Source organism: Nanorana parkeri, unplaced genomic scaffold, assembly GCF_000935625.1.
Source record: "Nanorana parkeri isolate BGI_ZX_2015 unplaced genomic scaffold, ASM93562v1 scaffold450, whole genome shotgun sequence".
NCBI lineage: Eukaryota > Metazoa > Chordata > Amphibia > Anura > Dicroglossidae > Nanorana > Nanorana parkeri.
In genome coordinates, this window is record NW_017306718.1 from 936,221 (window position 1) to 962,760 (window position 26,540).

The following is a 26,540-nucleotide window of genomic DNA, read 5'->3' on the forward strand; positions in this document are numbered from 1 at the left end:
GCCAAAAGGCGTCGGATTGTTGGGCCGACCCGAAGAGCAGAAGGACTTCGACTCAGCCGATCCAACATCTGGATCGGCTGAGCCGAACCTCCGGCAGACTACTTGCTGCTGTTCGGCCTATTCCCATAGGGGCCGAACAGCAGTGAGTGAATAGTGGCATCCGGCTCGCCTATTCTGCTCGGTACCTCTGTGGTATCGAGCGGAATAGAAAAACAGTTAAAAAGGTAGAAAAAAAAATAGAAAACGATTGGGCGGAGCTAGCAGTGACAGCTAGCTCCACTCAACTGTTTTCTAATGGCCGGGACCAGCTGTCATTACAATGAGAGCTCGTCGGAGCCGGCGGTGGTATCAAAGCCGGCTCTGCTGAGTTCTCATGGTACTGATAGCCACTGATTACCAAGTAACTAGGGGACGCTGAACTGTCATTGCCATGAGAGCTCAGCAGAGTCGGCTTTCATATCCCCGCCGGCTCTGCTAAGCTCTCATCGTAATGGCAGATCAGCGTCCCCTGGTTACCTAGTAATATATGCCTTTGGCTCGACTGAGCCGCTCGGCCAACTTCGGGAGCTGTACGGGCTATAGGGAATAGCCCCTACAGCAGCTCTTCGGTTCTACTGAACCGAAGGGCTCCCGTAACCGAAGCTAGCTGTGAATAACCCTCTATGTGTAAGTTCCATTTAAGTAGCTGGACATAAAAAATGCAGAGATGTGAACACTATGTCACCCAGAAGAAGGGACCCTGCGTGGCCCCCAAATGTTGGCTGTATGACGCATGTGACAATTTAATAAAAAGTGCTTTACTTCTTGCACATATCATCGAGTGCTGGTGACTTCTATTGTGGACTGTATTCTATTAATTTATTTATTACATTTATTTATATAGTGCTGTCAATTTACACATCACTTTCATATTATACATTCACATCAGTCCCTGCCCTTAATTAGCTTTCAGTCTACGGTCCCTATTTCATATTAACAAGTGTAACAAAACAAAAGTGCGTGCGTGCATACTTTACAATATAAACTATTTCCTGTGTACAGCAGTTCAAAAGTGTAATTGCTGCCACACTGCATATAGCATTTATAACAGTTTGAATATTGTGTGCATATGTCTGATTGCAATTCCTTCTTTTCACAGATCTTATGTGAGGAGTTAGACAAGTGCAATATAAAGCTTGTAGAACTGGATGCAGCTGTGCAAGACTTTAGTGAGCAAAATCACACACTGGCAAAGCAGTTGGTGGACAAAGTAGGCGTACTAACTGAAGTGCAACTGCAAGCCAGCAAGGAGGCTGAATACAAGACAGGCAGAGTAAAACAGGTATGAAACTGACATTGCGTCATTTGTTTTTTTGTTTGTTTGTTTTTTTATGAGAACTCCTGTCATCTTATAGTGTACTCCCCTACCACACTGATGCACACTTTTTAGACAGTAGGTGGTCCGCAAGTTGTATTTTAGTTCAATTTAAAAAATAATTTCAAGTACTATATTAACAAAAATGAGGTACATTTTTGTTAATAAAGGGCATAAGGTACTTGAATGCACTTTTAAGATTTAACTCCTGAGTTTAGTGTTACTTTAAAGAAAAATACAAACAACATGGCAGTGATTGGGATCTTTGCATATCGATTTAACCGATCATAATAAACTAGGTATTTATATGACTGTAAAGGATACTAAAGTAAAGAAGCTCATCAGTCATACTGAGGACTTATTCAGATCAGAATTATGTTCACAGTGAGATGCTATTCAAATCAATTAAAGCTGAAGGCCAGTTATTTGTTTTGAGGTTGGCAGCACCAGGGACATAACTAACTTCTGATAAAATGTGCCCCATGTGCTGTTGGCTGCTGCTTAATGTAGAAATTGTCCCTCCACTGATACCAGATAATCCCCACAGTGTTGATCTTCTGGCAGTCTGGGGGTTATGATCAGCAGCTTTGAACCACTGTGCTGCTATCCCTCCTCTTCCTACTCATAACACCAAATGTAAATGACCCGAAGACAATATATTTAAATTTGTGTCCCTTTATTTGTTCAAAAGTCTGTAAAAAATACCAACACATTTCAGGGGTTTTAGTATTGGTTGCTGTGAGCAGCTGTTTTGCTTCTTGCCAGATTTTCTTTGTATAATGTCTATATGTTAACCATCAACTAAATTTTTTTATAGGCTGCAATTCAACTAGAAGAATACAATGAAATGCTAGAATTTATTTTGCGTTGGATAGGGAAGGCAAAAATATTAGTACACGGTGCAATCATCTGGAATTCAGCAAGCCAGCTTCGTGATCAGGCAATGTCTCATCAGGTAAGTTGTAGTTGAAATTTCAGTGTTTCTTTTGAATTACACCACCAAATAGATGACTTTGGGTAGCTATGTATGTGTTCCTTTATGCACACTTTAACACACAAATGTATTGAGGGCTGCCCAGTCTCCTGTAGATTTACTTGCCACAATTTGGAAAGCATTATAGGTAGATCATTTAGAAAACATTAGAGGTAGATCAATATTGGCTAAGATAATTTAAATTCTAAACCTGGTATTCAATATGTTTGGTAACTGTATACAGTTTTCTTAAGATAATTGTTTTTTAGGGAATTTGTTGCAAAGTTTCTTATCTTGACAGACAATGCTAAGCAGTGTTGTCAGCTTAGCAGCAGTGTTGTCAGCTGCTGTGCAGACTCTTTCAGTTGGCCATTGGGCTGCCTATCTGATAGACCTGCAAGGCAGCCAAATGGCCAACTAAAAGAGCACATATGGCAGGTTGACAACACTGCTGCTAATTGCGAGGACGCAACTTGCATTGTCAGCTTGCAAGAAGCACTGTAACTGACAAGTTTTCCAGGTAAGTCAGTTTGCACCAGATTAAAAAAAAACTAAAAGCTGAACTTTAACCTTCCTTTTTTTCCCCACATTTGTTGTATGTCCTCTCCTGTGCTGAAACTAATTACTCTCAATTTCCTGTAAACTTGCATTTGCAATATAACCCTTTGAACCTACAGCAGCTATCTTGATCTCCATCATTCATCAATCATTTCTCCCCCTTGACATCACTGGTCCCCCTCTCAGAGCCATTAGTTTTCTCTGCCATCAGTTATTCTGTTCCAGAGCTTTATGTGAAAGAACAAATCCCCGGTACCGCTGTTAGACGTGCCTGCAACCAGTCAACCAATCAGCAGACTTCACAGCATCCATTGGCCAGCAGAAAGAAGCAGGCACATCTAAAGGGATCCCTGTGATGTGTTCTGTTCTTTCATAAAATGCTTTTGAAAAAGAACTGAGGCAGAGATCCCTGATGTTTACAGGAGCTTGCCAGCCCTTCTGACCAAACTGCAACAATATGCAGCAGACCAACATTACTGGGTCTCAAAACGGGTATTTCTTGAAAATGGTTTAATTGAAAAATTGTAATTGCATGTTGATATCAGAGGAGGGGGGCAATGGTAAGTATTATATGTGTGAGCACACTATACTTTAGCTTTAACTGATTTTTCCTCTTTACTTTATCTAGCCTTAGACAGGCAGTGATTAAAAAAACATGTCAGAAATTGAAAGTCTTGAGAGGAATACAGGAAGTATCACGTAGCTGCTTAGAAGCCTAGTGTCGTATTTAGAGATTGCACCAGTCCACCCCAATTTCTTAGGTCTGTAATGTGATGATCCTGGAATGTGCCTAATGGTGATGCTGAAACCCCTCCCTGCCTCTTGCATGTGGAAATCCATTATTAAGAGGTTTCTCAGAGTCACCAATCAAATTCAAATCTACATTGGAATTTTAAATGTAGCTGCTGATGTAGGAAGCAAACACTGCACAGACCTCAGTACACACATACTGTCCACCTACTGACTCTCTGCCAAAGTAATTTGAAAACTATCTGACTTCGATCACAGTTGCTGTATTTACTGGATAACATAAGCAGCTTACTGAACGATTTAACTTGCATGAAATGTCTATTTACATGTTTGTTGTTTATAGGCTATGTTGGATGAGTCTAGAGATATCCGCAGTGATCTGGAAGCTATGAATGAGAAGATAGACTACTTATCAAGTGTGCACCATACTGAAGGATTGTGTCAGCAAGTATCAGAACTTGGACGAGAGACTGAAGAACTGCAACAAACAATCAAACAACGCCTGATGAGCCTTTATGATGCAGCAGAAGTAAGAGTCTTCTCATAGTACAAGACACTAAGGAGGAGCTATACATAAACATTTGGCTGCTAACAGGAATTTGTTAGCGCAGTATAGAGTGACAAAGCAATAAGTAAAATAACGTACCTTTAGCATATAGTTAACAATGGGAAACAGCAGAGCACTTCCGCACGTGGGACAGTGCCTAGGCACACTCCATTCTGCCTGGTCACTCCTGCTTACGATTACTGGAATACAATGACAAATGTCACAAGGGTACGGAGTCTACCTAACTGAAAGAACAGCTTGTAAGCACTCTGGATTTGATGAAAAAATGGGCCTAGGAAAAAAGGGCAACTGAAGGATATTTACTGTATGTGCTATATTATTCACAAATGGTATATCTTGCATGTATTGAAGGATAAGGTTGCCTGAGTCTTTAGCTGCAATTTATGAAAGCATATCTTAAAGTGAACCTGTGCCTGGCCCATGCACAGCTGCTTATATTTACCTTCCCTTCTGTCCCCCAACACTCCATTCACACAAGGAAGCAAAGAAAAGCAGTGCTGGTTAAGCTCGAGATTGTTGCAATGTGCAACCTACACTTGGCAGAGTATTATCTCCTTGCCCCATGTGACAGTATTGGGTGACAGTATTGGGTGCCTGAGTGACCAATCACCAAAGCACCAAGGTTGGGAGGAAGTGGAGTGTCGCTCTTCCCTGGTAGAATAAAGAGAAGTGTGGGAGTTGATAGAAAGTAAGTGCAAGCAACTGTGGAGTGCCAGCACTAAAGCACAGGTTTATTATAAAGCGATCACATAATTTATAGTATATAAACTTATAATATCGCTAAATGCAGAAAAAAGTACCATTCAAATCTTCCAAAACGTTTTCAGGTAGCCCCCCAACCAGGACACAGTGTGCCCATGATCTTAACTTCTGCAAATTGGGCTCAAGGCCCCACTTGCAGCCATTTAAAAATATAGTGCTAGAGCCTCAGAGGCCAGTAGAAGTTTTGGTATTTTTTTCTAACTCTCTAATAAGAATGCCCATCTTCTTGTTTGCAGTGTGTGCACTAAGAGTACATACATAAGAATTAGGATGCTGGTAAAATATTATACATGAGATAATATGCTCTTGTCTGTTCACATCATAACACAACTACAATTTGTATTATTTTGTAGAATGATCAATGGTTACCCAAGTACTATAATGTTGTCTTGATTTCATTATACCATTCAGGATATGAGAACGTTTGAGAGTGAAGTGAGAGCTTTACAAACAGCACTGGCACAAGCTCAGTCTACACTTACTTCTCCAGAACTTGGACACCTGAGTCTTAAGGAGCAACTATCACATCGACAGGTGAGATGGTGTTGAGCTTACTCCTAAAAGTTTATTGAATTCAGGTTTATGATGTTTACCACAAACTGCCTTAAATTAATATTTACATTTTACAGCATCTGCTTTCCAAAATGGAGTCTCTGAAGCCAAAAGTACAAGCTGTTCAGGTTTGCCAGAGTGCCTTAAGAATCCCTGAAGAGGTAGTCACCAGTCTTCCTATATGCCGTACAGCTATCAGGCTGCTAGAGGAGACCAGCCGTCTTCAACACACAGCTATCCAACAGTGCAATATAATGCAGGTAACTACTTGAATGAAATGAAGAGTCACAAAAACAGCACATGCTTATGGATCTAATCTCCCCACTAGCCATTTGAATCATTCCATATGTACCAAGTATATAAATATGTGTTGAAAATGGTGTAGGTGCTATGTATAGGCAGAACAGAAATTAATTTTGGTGGGAAATGCATGGATTTTGTCACCCAGTGTTACTAAGTATATCGTTTTATCCTTATCCTTGTTTAAATTGACACAACTCAGGAGTTAAACTTAAAAAATGCATTCAAGTTCCTTAACTATTAACAAAAATGTATCTTATTTGTGTATCACTCAGCTGTAGATCCTCAAATCATCTCTGAATTCATACTGAGAATGTCCTTTGTTTTGGAGGTTGGCTACTTTTGTTTCCCATGGTCCCTGTGTGTGCTGTAAAGTAGCCGCCACTCTAAGCTCAATCCCGTGATGGACTACAATCTCAATACAAATTAGTAATCTAAACATGAGAGTAGTGCATCACAGGAGTGAGCTTGGAGTCGTGGCACACACAGGGACCATGGGGAACAAAAGTAGCCACCATCCTGAAGGAAGGACAGTGTCAGCATGAATTCAGAGAGGAATTGAGGATCTACAGCCAAATAAGATACATTTTTGTTAATAGTTAAGGAACTTGAATGCATTTTTAAGATTGAACTGCTGAGTTTAGTGTCACTTTAATACTGGGCTTTTGCAAAAATATAAACATTGTGTTGTGCACTTTAAACACAGTTTCAGATGAAATTGTTGCTTTGTTTCCCTAACCCATAGGAGGCAGTAGTTCAGTATGAACAGTATGAGCAAGAAATGAGACATTTGCAGCATCTCATTGAGGAAGCACATCGGGAACTACAAGATGCAAAAGTAACAACTAACAACATCCAAGAACTTCAGATCCAAATTAAACGCCATGAGGTATGCTGTATCTAAATAATTGTAGTGGTGTTTTTCTGTATATGTTTTATTGTATTGTTTTCAAAGTGTTAAAAGAGAAGTAAAACCATACCTTTTTTCTTTTGGGTCACCGGAGTGCATTTACTGTTGTTATCCTGTGAACCCAAGTCAGCATATAGCACATAGCCACACTGAAGCCAGGAAGGATCCTTACATTATTGGAGGTCCATAGAGGGAAGGCGGGAATCCTTGCGGGGAGCAGTGACTGTCAGTCACTGCTCTGTGCAGGGAGAAGACCGTGAGCTGAGCTGACCATCGGTTACTTGATCGATCAACTCTTAAGGCCGTGACACACTGCACGCAAAGCAGCGCGGAGCGGGGGCGCGCTGCCTTTGCGAGCAGTGTGTCATGTCATTTTCTGCTCGGCACCTCAGCTTGCGAGAGCTCGCGGAGCTGAGCGTGCCGAGATGACCAATTTCAACTTCAGCCAATCGGCTCGCGCGTATAAACCAGCGCGTCGCAATGCGACAGCTGGCAGGTTGTTACGGACAAGCCGATTGGCTGAAGGTGCTGTCAATCATCTGACTGCACTCAGCTCACACACTGCACGCAAAGCTCCGTGGCGGATAGCTTTGCTTCGCTCTGCACGGCTTCGCGTACAGTGTGTCACGACCTTTAGGGGTCTATTCACTAAGCTGCTGTAGGCAGCCGAGTGAATGACCGACCTGAAGGGAAGTGAGCCGAACACTGTTCGGCTATTCACTTCAGGCTGGTTCGGCTGACCCGAAGGGCAGAAGGAGTTCGACTCAGCCGATCCAACATCTGGATCGGCTGAGTCGACCCTCCGGCAGGCTACTCACTACTGTTCGGTCTATTCTCATAAATGCCGAACAGCAGTGAGTGAATAGCCGAATGCCGCTGAGCGGCATTCGGCTCGGCTGTTCTGCTCGGTCCCTCTGAGGGAAAACAGTTAAAAAAGGTAAAAGTAAATAGAAAACGATTCTGCGGAGCTAGCAGTGACAGCTAGCTCCGCCCAATAGTTTCCTATTGTCCGGCGGCTCTCCTGCCGTAAAAAAAAAAACTCTCCCGGGCGCATTTTTTTTTTCACTATTCTGAACGTTCCGTGTCAGAATAAAGAAAAAAAAGAAACAGCAGTGTTTCTCTCCTTGGCGGCCGGGAGCAGGAGACTCCCGGGGCGCCAGGGAGAGTAAGCTGTTTGGACATCAGTGTCCCTGGTTAGCAGGTAACCAGGGACGCTGATCTCTCTGCAAGTGGCCGGAGCCAGCCGTAAGATCACGGCTGGCTCCGCCCAGCTGTCAGAAGCAGACTGTCGACAGCTGTCAGAAGCAGTTGTGATTGGTGAGGGTGCTCTCCGCACACCTTTCAGCAGTCCCGGCCAGTAGAGATGAGGTGCTTGCAGTAACTCCCACGGATGGCACCGTGTAATGCACAAAGTAGAAAGAGTAGGTTACCAGCACTCAGATTGATTTAAATAAGTCCTTTTTATTGGACATACGTGTCACAATAGTCAAACAGCCGACGTTTCGGGGCCACGCAGGGTCCCTTCCTCAGGGCAAAAGATGTGGTCACATCTTTTGCCCTGAGGAAGGGACCCTGCGTGGCCCCGAAACGTCGGCTGTTTGACTATTGTGACACGTATGTCCAATAAAAAGGACTTATTTAAATCAATCTGAGTGCTGGTAACCTACTCTTTCTAAGCTGTCAGAAGCAGACATTGGCCGGCCGCTCGGCCAGTTTCGGCTTTCAGCACGGCTCAGCCGAGCCAATGCATATGCGTTCAGCTCAACTGAGCTGCTCGGCTAAGTTCGGGAGCTGTACGAGCTATTGTGAATAGCCCGTACAGCACCCCTTCGGTTCTACTGAACTGAAGGGGTCCTGGGGCCGAAGCTAGCCGAAGGATCGGCCGAAGCTACGGCTAGATCCTTCAGCAGCTTCGTGAATAGACCCCTTAGTATATAGAGCCGGCGTATGACAGCTGCCGTGTCCCACACTGGCTCTATATATTTGGGAAGATTATATTTTATTTTTCCAATACTTTTGCAGATATCCTTTTGCAAGGCCAGATTTAAGTTGTGTGCCCAAAAGACCATTTGCAGTATATTCAGTACACCACGTAAAATGTAAATTAGTGCCTAATAAACTATAAACAAGTGAAATATTGCTTTTTTACTGACGTCTTAAAAAGAACATATTTGTTGCAGTCTGTCACACTATATCTGGCCTGTAATCAAAGAAACATTTGTAAACTGATGTTCATATATGAAAGGAATAGATTTAGGGTGCTCATTTCATATGACTAAAAAAAAAATCTCATTTGGGGGGTAGTAATGAAACTTTTAAATATAGTAAGATTGTAAATAAGGTTCAGGGGTGCTGTATTTTTATAGCCCTTATTCACACAAGAGCGAAGAATCATATAAACTTTAATGGTGCTTGGAAAAGCATAGGTAGTGAGTCAATGAATAGTAAGTGAATTTAAACATGTGTCAGCTAAATATAGCTCTATACTCCCAAGAAAGATGTTAAAAAAAGTCAGACTGTCTTTCTGCCATCAGTCTTACATATTTCTGTATGCAATTTTATTTATTTTTTTGTGACAAAATATATATATTTGTTTTCATTTGTATTCTTTAGTCTTGACCATAATAAAGAAAATATGTATGACAACTGTACACCATTATATGTTCCCTTTAGGGCCTGTTAATGCATGGCGTTCACTTTAAGACCTGTTCGCACAACGCTAGTCACCACTAGGGCACATACAAGACAATCATTTTCTGTGTGCCCCATTGACACCACAACGTGGGTGTGATATGTGTTTGGCTATACTAAAGCATTTTTCCGCAGCGCACTGGATGTCACCGTAGGTCACCACATTGAATAGCAACGTAAAGTGCTGCTGTGCGGAGGCATGAATAGAGTGTAGACAGTCTAAATAAAGTTAAGAAAAGAAACAAACTGAAAAAAAAGAAACCAATGTATTATTATAACAATGCAAGGCACCGTGGCTTACCTCTGCCACCCAGTGGCCAGTATATGCACGATAAAATGCTGTGTTTTACCATGCAAATAATCCTGGTTTAGACAAACAATACAGTCATATTACTGAGCTTTTTTTCTACTACCTAATATTTACATTTGTCTTATCACCTGCTTAAATAAATGTAATTCCTTAGACAAAATTAATTTATAATACGGCTTCTGTTGTGTAAATATAGCAATAGCTAGGATATAAAATAGCCCACATGCAATGTATAGCTGTATAGAAAGGCAAACGGTTACCTAAGTAATTTGTTAAAAGTACAGAAAGGTGTAGAATGCCTCCATGCAACGTGTTGGAATAAATGTGTGTGAATATTACTGGAGAATACAGTGGATGGCGATAAGGGGCAAAATGCATTTACCCATGGCAACCTATAAACTTTCCGTTTAGGCCTCATTCACATGAGCAATATGCTCCACCCCCTGAAAAGCAATCCATGGTGGATCACTTTTCAGAAGGTATCCAGGAGGCAATACTGCAGCCTGTTGAATGTCATTCTTTTCTCTTTTTATTTCAATGGGGACTTTCTATTGCAATATTGCGCTGCAACTGCATGCCCACAATTGATTGCAATGGTCACGTTTGGCAAGCGCTTTCTAAATGCGACATGCTGTTTAAATTTTGCTGATGCATGGGCGCAAGTATGAACAGCCTATATAATAAGTTTTAGGTCTGTACACCTCTTGTGTAAATGTACAAGGTACAGAATTCAAATCATATAGAACTTTTGTGACTCACTTTAAACTGCATAGATCAAATGTATATTCTCTGTATGGCCCGTATGTAGTTAATAGCAGTATAGTGCCCATGCTTTAGATAGTAATTATTTTATCTAACAGTTGTTGCCCCCGATTGTTCAATACTTCTCCTGTCATTGTTTAACGCTTGGCAAGAGCTGAGCGTTGCATGTTTTATGCTGGTAGTCATCACATGACTTCATTACAGAGCCCAAGACATAAGCCATCTGGTGGTCAGCTTATACTTTTCTGTATTAAGTAACCAGAACCTTGCCAGTTTGGCCTCTCCGTCTGTTTGCTGAATCTTATTATGTGCCAGTCCTGAAAGCTGCGCGGCCATTTCCTCTTGTCGCTGCAGCTTTATACTTCTGTGGTTTCCCTGTATTGTGAGATGCAGCCTGGCTTAGTTCATTTTCACAGTCAACAACATCCTGCCTCTTAGCCGCTGCTGATGGATGATGCAGGGCTCATGAGCTGTGATTTTATTGGCCAGACGCACCCAGCCTATTTGGCTGCCTGAAGCACAATGAGAGCTTGATTTTGTTTCTTTTTTTCACGTTCCTTTCTATGTTCCCTGCCGGACTAAATAAAAAATGTGTTCGCAGGAGCTGGCAAAGAAAATCAAGGGCTATCAGGACCAGATAGCGTCGCTGAATTCAAAGTGTAAGATGTTAACAATGAAAGCCAAACATGCTACAATGTTACTGACGGTAACTGAAGTGGAGGGACTGACAGAGGGAATGGAAGAACTGGATGCTGAACTCCTCCCTGCACACTCTGCTCACCCATCAGTTGTTATGGTAAGGCCTCTGATCACATTATCTGCTATTGTATGAGCTGCGTTACATGGAGGCAGGAACAAAGCCACAGGCACAGCTACTGATGTCGGCCGCTTTCTTGCAAAAAAGATATTCGATTGCTTTTATGTAACATTTCTGTTATAATACAGTTCTTAAATCATAACAATCATATTCATTATCAGATTAAATCAGCTTATGCTTAGTCAAAATATTCCACTGACACTTCCGTTAAATGCAAATTTAAACAGCTTATGTTTTTTTTTGTTCTATGCTGTCCAATTGTCTTTAAAATGTTAACCAGCTCACTATTGTCTCCTTTGTTAGTGTAGCACATCTTTCCTGCATGCTGTTTGTTTACTGTCCAAGGCATGTGACTGGAGAGTGTCCGTGTCCAGACATCATTGAATTCATTCACTCCCCAGGGTCACTTTTTTGTTTCCTAGCTAGTAATCCCTTTTCATTGCCACAACTTTCAATGTTGTCATTTTTAGTTCTTGCGTGCAAGAATTTATCTAGTGACATTGTTAGTGCAGTATAAAATGGAGGACTGATGTAGGAAATGTATTGCTAGGCAACAGGGACATCTTACAAAATAAATGTTAGGATATCAGGTTACGTTGTTAAAAATGTACAAAGTCTTCTATCTCGTATTATTATTACAATTATTTTATTTTGCTATGAAAGGGTATCACAGCCATATCAATATGCAATGTGGCCTTTCAAAATAAGCACTGACTATAGGTTAACAAAAAATGTTCAGTTCCAACTTGTTTGCACAGAAATGTATTGGGCAGATATGAAATTACTTAATTATTATTATATGATTTCTGTAAGAAATAATGTTTCTTTCATCCACCAATAATGGATGACCATAATAATTTAGAGATGTCCTTGGTTGCATTTTATGGTGTTGTGTATGGCATCAATGGGAGGAATTTATGAACATGAAAGTTTTGGCACAAAGACCAAAGTGTCATGGCAACTAGGGATGTCCCGATGCCACTTTTTCAGGCTCAAGTACAAGTACTTCCCCTCATGTACTTGCCGATACCAATTACCGATACTTTTCTTAAAGGGACAGGTGACTTTAAATGATCCATAGTACAACTACATGTTATGTACTATGGATCATGATTTAACCTATTCATGTTACCAGGGGAGAATTGTAAATCTATTGTTGCAGTACATTCTATATGTAGTATATAGTACATGTACATATAGAGTGCACTGCAACAATAGATTTACAATTATCCTCTGCTAACATGAATGGATTAAATGATCCCTAGTACAGGGCTACATACAGATCATTTAATCCATTCATGCTAGCAGAGTATAATTGTAAATCTATTGTCTGCACTGTATTAGCAGTGTTTACTCTATATGTACTCTATATGTAGTACATATAGAGTATATACTGCTAATACAGTGCAGATAATACATTTACAATTATACCCTGCTAGTACTGTACATGTACTACATATAGAGTACACTACAGCAATAGATTTTTCAATTATCCCCTATTCCCATGTTAACATGATTAGGTTAAATCATGATCCATAGTACAACTACATGTTACTCTATATGAAGAAGTAAATGTACACTTGCAATCAGATTATAAATACAATACTAGCAAAGTGGCAAAAACTGAGCGGAGGAGCGTCGCATCACTTCTGTGGGCTACATTAGACCCCACCTGGAGCTCTGCCCACAGCAGTGACGCGACGCTCCAACAGCCTGCCCAGAGGACCCCAACCCCAGCCACCACGGAAGGTAAAAAAAAAAAACAGTGCAAGCTTCGGCGCTGGGCATCGGGGCATTTTGACAAGTACTTGTCAAAATGCCCTGTATCGGGCCCGATTCCGATGTTAGCATCGGTATCGGGACATCCCTAATGGCAACCACAAAATGTTATTGCTGTTATGTGTCTTTTTTTCTGTCGTTGCTCCTGCAATATATTAATGTTTGCAACTCACTTCATGTTTTCCAACATTTAGCATAATTTTTCAACTGCGTGGTATTTACACCCAGCATTTTCACGATATTTACACCCAGCATTTTCACGATATTTACACCCAGCATTTGCACGATATTTACACCCAGCAATTGCACGATATTTACACCCAGCATTTGCACGATATTTACACCCAGCATTTGCACGGTATTTACACCCAGCATTTGCACGGTATTTACACCCAGCATTTGCACGATATTTACACCCAGCATTTGCACGATATTTACACCCAGCATTTGCACAATATTTACACCCAGCATTTGCGACTGGCGCACATCCTAGAAATGCTCCTGAGCACTTCTTAAAGTATCACAAAGATAATTTGCCTTCATATTCTCAAGTCAGCTGAGCACTTCAGGGCTATTCAGTTGTCCTCCAGGAGGAGCTGTATAACAGAGATAAAACTTTGTGGTTAGTTAGCATGACTTTTTGGCCTTTGCGAGTAAAAATGTTGGTGCAAACACTTTCATAAATTCCCCTCATAATGTTTTTTAACCAATTCTGGGAGCACCTTTTTTGATGACAGTTTTTTAGTGTCTGTTATCAGCATTAGGCTCAGACAGGAGATAGGACAGCCTCCATCCTCATCCTTCTGCTCTAGAAGAAAAAGAATACAAGTAAATAATGTAACCTCTGAAAAGTTAGCCTGCAATATTATAATAATTCAAAAGCAGATATTCATATCATGCCTATTGGTGACAAGTTCTGTTTAGGTGAGACAGAAATGTAATCTCATGATTTTACAAATAGAAGGCAATACCATAACCTTTTATATGTCTTACTTTTACTAGGTTTACAATTAAATGTTTTTGTTTGGTATATGGCAGGGGCCCTTTTAATAGGGGCCCAACTAAATTTGTGACTGTATGTTGTAAAAGTATTGATAGATCCCAGCCTGTAAATAGTCTTAGGAAGACTACTTTGGCAGGTGTACAAAACATATCTTTATTGTGAAAAATGAAGTTTGTTCATGTTAGTTTTCAATTAACATACTGTATATTTCTTAATGAATGACACTGATGCTGATTAGTTGTCTTTTGACGTGTGTTGATTTGTGTGTGCACTTGTCTCTTACTTTCTCTGATCTGCTTGCTGCCTCCTGGGGTTCTTCTGATGGTCTTTCATGTCAGATGACCGCTGGTCGCTGTCACACTCTCTTGTCACCTGTCACTGAGGAATCAGGGGAGGAGGGTACCAACAGTGAGATTTCCTCTCCACCGGCTTGTCGTTCACCTTCACCTGTGGCTAATACAGATGCTTCTGTTAATCAGGTATCACTGTGCTGTATTTTCCCCCTACCTATTTACCTGTTTAAAGGCAGCATTCAGTTCTCTGTACCTTCTTGTCGTTCTGAGTCATCATACAACAAGGTGAAAAAAGACGTGTACTTTAGAATAAACCTGACCAGCCTAATTTGTCTAAAGTAATATTGGTGCTTAAGTGCAGCCACCTTGTGTTTTTTCGCAAATACCAATGTTAAAATTGTTTGCTGGGTCCCTGTGGAGCCGCCTTGAATCCTAGGCCCAGAGTGTACATGTACTTTGAATTCTGCCCATACTCTGTCATTTAGCTGCCCAATGCTAAAAACCTCTTTTGTCCACTGCAATGGTGGGCTGAAAAGAGGAGGCAGGGCTTAAGCTGACCATACCTGGAGTGAAGTTAGAGCCATGGGTGGCCCCGTCAGCACCCCTCCACTCTACAAAAGTTGATTTGTCAATTTAGTTTGGTCGATGAAGCTGACAAACATTGCCTGCAGCCAATAACTGTCCTGGTATTCAGCAGCGACTCCTGAGTACGATAGCTGGCAGTGGGAGATTTGTCCATCTATACCATTTGGTGGGACTGGAGGAATCTGTTTTTATTCTACTAGCGTATGGCCAATTTTACTCTTGACTTGGGCAAAAGACAAGACTCTCCATGTACAGCCTTCCAGGTAGGCTACAGAGGTACACAGAGACCCATTTGAAGACTAATACAGGTAATTGTGGACTTGGCAAGGTGTTTTTCAACACTGGTTTCAATTTTATAAACTTTTAGGGTTTCTTTGATATTCATTGAAGCGACATCTAATCAGAGGTACCCAGATCTTTACTGATCACCAGCAAAAACGTCATGGAAATAAAAAGATCCTGAAGTTCAAACTGTAGTTGTCTCAAAATGTCCCATAACAGCAATGGCATTTTAATGAATAACACAGTTGTAATAAAACTGAGTTTAGCTTTTCGCAAAAGAGCAGTCATATCAGTTCATCCATATATCAGACTGACTGCTTTTAACTACTACACTTCTACTACACAGTTGTTTGCTTTTAATCTTATTAAAAAATATGCTTTGTGCAAAACATTGTAGCTACTGATTGTTAAAAAGAAAATTGATACTTGGTACAGAAAGCTGAGTGTTGCACTTCACTGTGAAATAAATGTTTTGTCTTGTATTTGTTTTGTCTTGTTTTTGTTGTTTTTTCTGTGTTTTCTGTACAATGTTAAAGAACCACTTTACTCATCCTTAGTAGGGATGTACTCTGCCATATGCATTATGCTTAGGGACAAGGGATAGTTTCTGAACTAGGAAAAAAGTGAAACAGAATTGAGTTTATGTACCACGCATGGTGTAGGCTGGTGTAAAAATATACAAATAACAATGCTAAATATAAAGGTGGTTGTGATATATTGGCTTTGCCAAAAAATGTTGCTGCTTATGTTAATATGTTGTAGGTTAGATTGCAGAAAATTTCAGTAAATTGGTTATAGATCCTGCCCTGTAGAAATACACAATAGAAATAATGCTAATATCCAAAAGCCAAACCATCATAACATTATTGCTTTCCAATTTTCCTGTCAATATATGTACATTAAACCATTGACATGCAGGAGGGCAATACTGGTACTTTTAGAGTTAGGTATGTTTGCATGTAAAATTATCAGACACAGAAGTTAATGGGGAGAATAAAAAAACAACAGACTGATACAAACCACAAACAAAGCTTACTTTTAAACCCCAACTTTTGTGTAGGGTAGGGAAGAGTTAGAACTTAGGGCAGGTTTTTGTTGCTGCCTGTGTCGCCCATAATTAGACTTCATGTCACTTTCTGATTCATTAATTTTGTGCCAAAGAGACAGAAAGTGATGACAAATCTCTTTCAAACTGGGTATTTTGTAAGTGGAGAAAGGTTACCTTTGTCAGGTTTTTATTGCTGTGCTTATATTTCTATTCTGGTAAGGCCCGTTCCCCTTTTTTACTTGTTCTGGTATCACAGGGGAAGAAAGTGATTGCAATTTACACTAACGGGGTCAAACACAGCAATCAAAAATCAAAGGGTTTCTCACCTTTTTTCTTCCTTATCCATAGCTAAAAAAGTTTTAACATTTCTTGACCACCAAATAACATATAAGGTAACATGCTTTGTCTAGTCTACTGTTTAATGCTAGTATATTGCTTAGTATAATATAGTATAGTACACATAGTATATGGAATTAAACATGTAAAAGGATATTGTGGTTGATGGTTAGGATGAGACAAACTATTAAATAGAATAATATAATGTACAATAATGTACTATGTGCACAGGAGCATAACTGCAGCCCGCTGCCCCAGCTTCTTTGATTCTTCATGTGATTCCACAGTGCAGAATTATGTAAACCTGGTATTGCAGATCCACAGCTTGAAGTGTCTGTTCTAACTGCAGACAGTGATGTTAATTTAGGCATTTTTTCGGATAAATACAGTTGAAGATTATAATAGGAGTCTATGGGGAGTCTGGATAAAATGTTGTTTTTGGCATAGCATTTGTGGCATAGAGGAAAGTGTTGTCTGCACGTTGCTGTTTGGAAGTGATGGATGTGGAGTTGGAGACAGAAGTGTCTACTTAAGAGTGGGGGACTTAGAGATGTCTACTAATTGATGTTTAGGACCAAGGGGGTTGGAGACAGATGTATCTACTCTGTTCTGTTTAGGGGTGAGGACATTGAAGTTGGTGACAGAAGTGTCTACTCTGTGCTGTTTAGGAGTGGGGTACATGGAGCTGAACTCAGAGATGTGTACTTAGTGCTGTTTAGGAGCAAGGGAGTGGGAGACAGAAGTGGCTACTCTATGCTGTAGTGAGGGTCCTGGAGTTGTAGAGAAAGGTGTCTGCTCTGCTCTGTAGTGCTGTTTAGGAGCAAGGGAGTGGGAGACAGAAGTGGCTACTCTATGCTGTAGTGAGGGTCCTGGAGTTGTAGAGAAAGGTGTCTGCTCTGCTCTGTAGTGCTGTTTAGTAGCAAGGGTCTTTGAGTTGCATACACAGGTGTCTCTTAAGTGCTGTTTAGGGATAAGGTTAATGTTGTCAGGGGCAGAGGTGTCTGCTCGTTATTGTTTAGGTGCGAAATCACAGAATTGCTAACAGTGCCCAAATCCATATTCTTACAGCAGTTACACAGGAGGAAGATAACATTGTTTGTGCTTTCACTTCAATTCAGAGGAAGCATCCCAAGAGCCTCCCAATGTTCAGGCACTTGAACCCACAGCTATATGCAAACCCTTTAATGGAGTGATTGCCAGGGAGCCCACCTACTCTTCCCCAGGCCAGACTCAAGAGCATCTATAAGACAGAAATTGTTTCCTTGTCTTCTATTCTGTCTCTCCCATTGGTCCCATAGATACATTATTGCCACATATACTCAGTGTTTTCCTTGGGGTCCACTGTGGCTGTTTGTCAGAGATTATACTGTGTGTGTGTGTGTGTGTAGATATGTGTATGTGTATATATATAGATCTATATATCTATATAGATCTATATATATAGATATATATAGATCTATATAGATATATATAGATAGATATATAGATAGATAGATCTATGTATCTATCCATACACACATATTCATATGTGGTTTTTACATGACACTAAGACACTTTAGGTGCTTTACATCCAAATAATATATTTTTTACATTCTCTTAAGGTGCATTGCATAATTTTAAGGTACATTATATGTAGATCATACCAGGCTACTTGTGGTCCAGTAACATCAATCTCAGCGCACAAAATAAAACAAAAATACAGGACTAGTTTCCCAGATAGCAAGCAATTGAGCTGCAAGTTTGAAAATGACTTGCTAAACTATTGCAGACTTGCCAAGCTTCACAATTTTGTTGCACAATTACAGCAAGTCTACATTGCAAGGCTTCAGACCAGTGAGCTTGCAGAGCTCTTGCCAAGACTTGCAGGAGACTTTGCTGTAGACTTGCCAAGCAAATTTGCTACAAATTCAAAAGTGTCAACTAGAACTTGTACTGCAAGTGTTCTGCAAGTCTACAACTTGCCAGGAATGTGGGCAGCAAGTTAACAAGAATTACAATTTAACCCTATCACAAGTTTGTAGCAAGTTATCCTTGCTATCTGGGTTAGTCATTGGCACCAACGTTTTTTGTTTTGTTTGTTTAACACTTCAGAATTTCTTTGAATTGTTACAGGTGTTTGTGTTGATAAAACATAACCATAGTTTTTTTATATTCAAGGTAACAACATATATCGCAGTTACCGAAATTTGTATGCATGCTTGTGTTACATTTTCTGTTGAAAGTACTGTGTTATCCTTCATGCTCTTAGGACATTGCTTATTACCAGGCCTTATCTGCTGAACAGTTGCAGACAGATGCTGCCAAGATCCATCCTAATAGAGCTTCTCCGCAAGAGATGTATGAGTCAGGAATAGAGACAGCTGCTAACGCCAAATTAGATGATCTACAGCGTTCTTGGGAGACGCTGAAGAATGTGGTAGGTTTTCATCTTAATCTTAAGCCAAATGTATGTGTTCAAAGTTAAAAGCAAACACTAACTCTTACACAACATGGGATGGAATGTGCAAAATTACATTTTCTCAAACCCAATGAACACTCAAGTGAGTGAATGCAAAAATATGTAATATTTGGGCATGTTTTTTCTTCACACTGCCTCTGAATTCCAATTCCTTACATCCTGCTCAGAAATAATAGCTTCAGTGATTTTGAAGGGCAAGACCTTTCTAAACTGCAAAAAATGGTACTATAAGCAAGGGTATACTTATTGTGGTTTTTCTGTTATACAACTCAGTGGAAGGGAGGGATTCTTGAGGTGCACATACTTGCATAGGTTGCAGGCAGATTGGACTGTGTGTGAACTGTTCCCAGTATACAAAGCCAAAACACATCTGCTTTTTTGGGGGCTGCAGATACTGTATCTAAATGTGTTTTTTCTGTCCCGTTCTACTTGTGTTTTTTTTTGCAATCATAAATTATTTATTACAAATTGTTTATGGTGGATTTTAAGGTCACCTGTGCTACTATCTTTAGTTATGTTTTAGTAAATTCTGCTTTGATCTGTCTCTATTAGATTAGTGAAAAGCAACGCACATTATATGAGGCTCTTGAACGACAACAAAGGTACCAAGATTCTCTTCAATCCATTTCCACTAAAATGGAGGCAGTTGAAGTTAAATTAAATGAGAGTTTGGAGCCTAGCAAGACGCCTGAAAGTCAGATGGCTGAACACCAGGTAATCTGCTATATATTGATTGTGTGTAGAATAATTTACTGTGCCTACAGAGCTCTGTGGTTACAAAATGCCATACAATAATATGAAAAATAATGGTACACTGTTATTTTACTTATGGGTATATTCACAAAGCTGCCGAGGGCAGCCATGTGAATAACCAACCCGAAGTGAAGTGAGCCGAACGCTGTTCGGCTATTCACTTCAGGCTTGCACGGCTGATTTCAGCCGTACACCGACTGAAATCAGCCGTACATCGGCTTGCTGCGGCTGGGTTTGGTGCAGAAGGAGTTCGACTCAGCTGATCCAACATCTGGATCGGCTGAGCCGAACCTCCGGCAGGCTACTCGCTGCTGTTTGGCCTATTCTCATAGAGGCTGAACAGCAGTGAGTGAATAGCTGAATGCCGCCGAGTGGCATTCGGCTCGGCTATTCTGCTCGGTACCTCAGTGGTACCGAGCACAATAGAAAAACTGTAAAAAAAAGTAGAAAACGATTGGGTGGAGCTAGCAGTGACAGCTCGCTCCGCCCAACTGTTTTTTCTATTGGCCGGGACCAATGAGAGCTTAGCAGAGCCAGCGGTGATATCACCGCTGGCTTCGACAAACTCATGACAGTTCAGCATCCCCTGGTCACTAGGTAACCAGGGGATGCTGAACTGTCATTACACACTGTGATATCACGGCGGCTCTGACAGGTTCTCAGTGTACTGACAGATCAGCGTCCCTGGTTACCTGGTAACCAGGGACGCTGATCTGTCTCTGCATGCAAGTGGCCGGAGCCAGCCGTGAGATGACGGCTGGCTCCGCCCATCTGTCAGTAGCAGGCTGTCGGCAGGCCAATGGTCGGCTGTTCGGCCAGCCTCGGCTTTCACCTCGGTTCAGTCGAGCCAAAGCATATGCCTTCGGCTCGACTGAGCCGCTTGGCCAACTTCGGGAGCTGTACGGGCTACAGTGAATAGCCCGTACAGCAGCCCTTCGGTTCTACTGAACCAAAGGGGTCCTGGGGCCGATGCTAGCCGAAGTATCAGCCAAAGCTACGGCTAGATCCTTCGGCAGCTTTGTGAATAGACCCCTTAGTGCTTGGTTTTCAGCACTGGAAACAAGTAAAATGACCCCCTCGCACTTACACATCCTTTGACCCATAACCTTAACCTATCCATGTCACCTTTCCTTCACCAGGGCCCTAAAACTTAACTAAACCATAATTAGTTATTTATCGCCTAACTCCTCTTCCCAACACTAAGGGGTCTATTCACGAAGCAGCCGAAGGATCTAGACATAGCCTCGGCCGATTCTTCGGCTAGCTTCGGCCCCAGGACCCCTTCGGTTCAGTAGAACTTAACATGTTCGGCCGAATCGAAGCCATGCGAAGCAAGCCGATGTACAGCTGATTTCAGCCGATTTCAGGCATACAAATCAGCCATACAAGCCTGGAGTGAATAGCCGAACAGTGTTCGGCTCACTTCACTTGGGGTCGGTCGGTCATTCACTCGGCTGCCCTCAGCAGCTTAGTGAATAGACCCCTAAAACTTTCCCTAAAACCTAACTGAAACTTTAACTTAACCCGAAACGTGATTTTTATCTTTTGCCACAAAAACATAGCATTAAATCTAACCTTACTCGATATCCCCTGACCCCGGCCTTAACCCAACTCGTACCATTAACCCCTTGCGCAAAGTTAAGTTGTAACTCATACATATTTTTTTGTAAATAGAGAAAACAATTGATAAGGTAATAATTAAATAGGCAGCCCAACAACCCCAACAAATGTTGCTGCCTTAGGCTATGGCCTCAGTTGCCCTTCCACAAATCCAAGCCTTCGTCCTTTTCTTATTTGTTTATAGGTGGGTCATTACATTACTTGTTGCTAACTTTTGATAATCTAATCAACAAATTAAACACGTCTGTATTCCTTGCAGTGATCAATCAGTATAGGTATCTAGAATGGGAGCTTTAGAAGTGTATATTATCATATACACAGTTATTCTGATGTGCTGGAAAATCTCCATGTTGACATTTTCCAATATTACTCTTGTCTGTGGATAAAAGGGAATGCACCTTAATTAACCAAGTTAGTGAGAAGATTGCTGATGACTGCTCAGCTCCAGTGAAAATGTCCAGATCCCTTATGCACTGTTTTCAGTAAGAGATCTGCCAATTTATGATACATATCTAAAGTCTAGCTTTATGCATTAGTTATCACGTGCTACCTATTTTAAGCCAAAACTTGAAAACCCAGGTGTATATAATACATTTTTATATTTCTCTCCAGGCTCTTATGGATGAGATTTTAATGTTGCAGGAAGAGATCAGCAAGTTGCAAGCTTCCTTTGCAGATGAGCTAGTATCTGAATCTCTGGATTCAGAAGCTGCTGATCAGTTAGCTGTGCAATCAACGCTGACTGTCTTGGCTGAAAGAATGGCCACCATCAGAATGAAGGCCTCAGGAAAACGGCAACTCTTGGAGGTACAGACAGCAGTCAAGTTATTTAAAGAAAATATTGTGTATATGCACTTATCACTGAATATTGCTTTAAGACTGTATAAATAGGGTAATCTGTTTTTTATATTTTTTTTTCCTACCAGTGCATGTATAGTATTTCTGTAAAACGGATATATACTGAAATAGAAATCGCCATTCTTATTGCTAAACATTTTGAAATAATTTTGCTGTCATACAACTATGCAACTCATCAACACAAGCGAAAACAAAATGTATGCATACTAAATTATTCAAATTGATTTAAATTAATTTATGAGCTACCACATTTCTATAACAGATAGTGTACACAGACCTGATCATCACCGTGTCCTTTATGCCATGATAAATGAACAACTTTCTGCCTAAACATTAAAAATAAACTGTAGATTTTAATTATAATCTTAATACAGTAAACTCCCAGTTATCCAGCACCCACGGGGATCGGTAGGTGCCGGATAACTGTAGTTTCTGGTGGTTTGAGGGTTAATAGTAACTCTCAAGCAACCTCCCCCCCCATGCCCCCCCCCCATTCTTCAGCAGCCGACAGGTGAATGTAAGCAGCTGGGAGCAATAGCCAGACTGCTGAAATGATAAAGGCTATTTCAAATTGCAATAGCCAATAGCAGGCTGGCTATTGAAACCCCACCCACTGAGCAGAGCAGCGGACCTTAGAGAGAAAGTTCTCTCTCTGGTCTGCTCCCCAGCTCAGTTGGCGGGTACAGCAGCCAGCCTGCTAAGCTATTGGCTATTGCAATTTGAAATAGCAAATAGCTGGGTGGCTATTGCTCCCCATTGTTTACATTCTGCTGCCGACAGCAGAATCTAGATGTGGTCTGCAGAAAAATGTAAACACAGAATGTAAACAAATATTTTTTTTTTTTTAGTGTGCACCAAGCAAACAACATTTTTTTTGTGTTTATTAAGAAACCAGCAAAAAAAATTGAGGACATATTATGTCCTTAATTTGTTTTGCCAGTTACTTGAGAGTGTCGGTTGCTCGAATGCCGGATAAGGAGTTTACTGTAGTACTATACTGTATATTACTTGTGGGGAAATCAAAAGAATATTGTGCATGGTTACATTGATTGAGTGCTAGTTTCCTTCAGCAGAAATGCATGTTTTAAGCACAATGACAGGAAAGTTAAACAAATTGTGTCATTAGGAAAAACTGAATGAACAGCTGGAAGAACAACGCCATGAACAAGCTCTGCAGAGATACCGCAGTGAAGCAGATGAACTGAATCACTGGGTGCTGGGGGCCAGGTCTACCTTGGAAAATGTATTGCGTGCCTTTGAAGAGCCTATGGATATGGAGGCACAACTTATTGATTGCCAGGTATAACGTGTCACAGATATAATATTGTTCAGAACTCTCTATTTTAAGAGACATTAAAAATTCTTAGACAGGCCAAGAAGTGTATCTGCTTCATGTACATATTTGCTTATGATGCACTACAGGAATAGCAGAAATGTGCTTCTTAGCCCCAGTGACATCATCACAGGAACTACAGCACTCTTATTTTCACCAGAGTCAGGAAGAGGGTTTAAAGAGGGTGCTCTGTGTCACTTCCTCCAGACGCAGATTACCTATTGAACTTAGTTTGAATACACTGCACCTCATCAGAAGCTGGACATTTATGAAGCAATGCTGTAATCCATGCAGCTACAGCTTTAAGCAGGGTAATGCTGTCCTGTGCCTTTAAAGCTCCTCTCCTGATTTTCTGATTCAATGCCAAGTGTAGTAAAACGCAAAATGCATGTACTTATTTTCTTTTAAACAACATTGCACGTAAGGGGATATTTATAAAGCATTGACTGTGATATTCACCAAACATTCACTGGTGGTAAATTGTTCACTCTATATTAAAACACATTCGCCAGGAAGACTCCCCAGCCGGAATTTTTTGGTTATTGCCACGTTCACTGCTTTATAAATATGCTCCTTAGGTTTTAATCTGCTGCCTGTTATAGGAAGGGGCCTGGCACATAAAAAAATAAATTATTGGCCCTTCTAAACCATTTGACCACAGCTTATGGACTAGGAAGTACATAACTGCCAAATGGTTGCAATGGTGGTGAGCAATCACAGCAGTTCGCTGGTTTCCTGAACTGCAAAGCGCTTGAGCTTGGGTCAATTTTAATGCAGACAAAGACCATATTCTTCCTGAGGCACAGGTGAATGTTCCCAGCAGATAGAGCATAGTTTGTAGAAGACTTTAAACATCTTCTTACTGTTCTTTTGCAAATGCTGCTACATGCAGTGATATACCTCCCTAAACCCAGTATGTGTGGACAGTATGGCCACTTGCTGACTTGGCACAATCCACGGGCAGGTTAACTCTATGATAGGACACAGAAGTTGAATCCAACATAGATTTACTTCAGAAAAATGCAATTCAAAAATGATTTTCCAGTCTTTTTGGGTTGTAAAAAGCAATAACATGTCTAAGCCCCCTTTCTGCAGTAGAAAGTGAACTATATTGAACAGCATGGAGCAGGAAGCGTCTAGCTAAGGACTGTATTTATACTAATTAGCACCAACAGGAGGGAAACATACAAAGGGCACACAAATAAACAGGCTGCTGTAGAAGCACATTACCTGTTGCTTACAGTTTACACTCATCTGTTTTATATGATCCCCTGAATAAGGTAAATGAGGATTCTTCTATAAATAAAACTGTCTGTGAAGTTACACATTACTGGAGCAGTTCATGGAAGGATATCCTGTAAGGATGTGTTTATACAGGTCAATCTGTAAAGAGGATTATGCAGCTATACTCAGAGTCATTCACAAACGTTTGAAGCCAAAAGCTTATCCATACAGCACATGGCTCATTTGTAGAAAACAAGACAGAGAGCAAAGAGCTGAGGTCTAATAATGACTAGACTTGAAGAATAATGGCACATGCAAGACTATTTCTTTGATAGATTTGCCATTTACTGGATTCAAGAGAAAACCTTGCTGATCAATCTCTGATAAACAAAAATGACTCTCCATTTGAAGTGGATTTGTTTCTGTGACAAAGGCTTTGCCATCGATGTAACAGTGATGCCGGAGTGCCTAATTTCATAAAATGTTTGAATTTGCTTCTTTGTTTTCACTGCTGCAGAACATGCTTTTGGAAATCGAACAGAAAGTGGTGGCTTTGTCGGAACTTTCTGTACACAGTGAGAACTTACTCATAGAAGGGAAGGCCCAGACTAAGGAAGAGGCCGAACAGTTGGCAATGAAACTGAGGACTTTGAAGGGCAGCCTCTTGGAACTTCAGAGAGTGCTTCAGGACAAGCAGATAAGCATCCAGGTAGTTTAGCCTAATATAATAGTGTTTATAGGAATGATTTATTATTTCTTGAGGAAATAATTCATTACACTAATACTTTATTATATTCTTCTTATGTTACCCACGTTAGAAAAGCTGCCATGGCCATGCTTCTAGTCAGGTTTCTAGCCAGGTAGTCCAGATATTTCTGGACTGATTTGTAATCCTTTTATTGGCTTAAAATTCCTAGCATTTACTTGACTTAAGTCAAATAATGTGTTTAGCCAACATAGCAGCGATAAATCAATTCACAACCCTTACATTCTTTTTTTGGAATTGCAAAAGATATTTTTATCAAGAATCAGTATTTGATTTATGATTACTTTTAGGTTTTCCACGTGAAACGATATAATAAATTAGCTTCTCATGTTTTAGTTGCAGCCAGATGCAATTAAGAACTGTCACACAATGCCAGTAACACCGTTACAATTCTTTTATAAATGACACGTTAACCTGCACATTGTACATTGCAGTGAGTGTGGTACAAACAAATGCTATGTGTTCCCATGCTTTTGGAGATCTACCGTATTACTTTAACAGTGCTTTTATGTTTTGTTTGTTCCATAGGCTAAGCTAGCATGGGGAGAGATGAAAGCACACAAGAAAGCAGAACATGTAATGTGTCTGTTTTTCTAGTTTGGGGTCTGCTTGCTGTTTGATTTTTCTTGTTCTTGGGGTGTGCTGTGCAAGCTGAAACATTCTTAACACATTCCTTTCCAAATTCTCTTTATTCTATTTGTGATCAAATATCCATTTACCAAACAATCATTTTAAAGATCTGATTCCTTTGTTTATAGATTTTCTCAGTAAATCAATCTTTGCCCATAAAGGCTTCTTTTTTAATATATATTTTGAAATGGTTACATTATTGCTTTTAAAGTAAAATAGATGACAATCTAAAGGCTCAATTGACAAAGCTATAACACATGCTATT

General features: G+C 40.5%; 1 protein-coding gene across 1 annotated transcript in view; it reads left to right on the forward strand.

Annotated features, from left to right (window-relative positions):
• Positions 1–26,540, forward strand: part of SYNE1 (spectrin repeat containing nuclear envelope protein 1) — a 334,610-nt gene that overhangs the window by 188,967 nt on the left and 119,103 nt on the right. The window contains exons 83-96 of the mRNA XM_018560335.1: positions 1,139–1,321; positions 2,172–2,309; positions 3,979–4,164; positions 5,377–5,499; positions 5,595–5,777; positions 6,563–6,706; positions 11,092–11,286; positions 14,428–14,568; positions 18,882–19,049; positions 19,644–19,805; positions 22,077–22,271; positions 23,449–23,622; positions 25,397–25,588; positions 26,174–26,221. Of these exons, the coding sequence (XP_018415837.1) occupies positions 1,139–1,321; positions 2,172–2,309; positions 3,979–4,164; positions 5,377–5,499; positions 5,595–5,777; positions 6,563–6,706; positions 11,092–11,286; positions 14,428–14,568; positions 18,882–19,049; positions 19,644–19,805; positions 22,077–22,271; positions 23,449–23,622; positions 25,397–25,588; positions 26,174–26,221 (2,232 nt within the window). The remainder of the gene's footprint in view (positions 1–1,138; positions 1,322–2,171; positions 2,310–3,978; positions 4,165–5,376; positions 5,500–5,594; positions 5,778–6,562; positions 6,707–11,091; positions 11,287–14,427; positions 14,569–18,881; positions 19,050–19,643; positions 19,806–22,076; positions 22,272–23,448; positions 23,623–25,396; positions 25,589–26,173; positions 26,222–26,540) is intronic.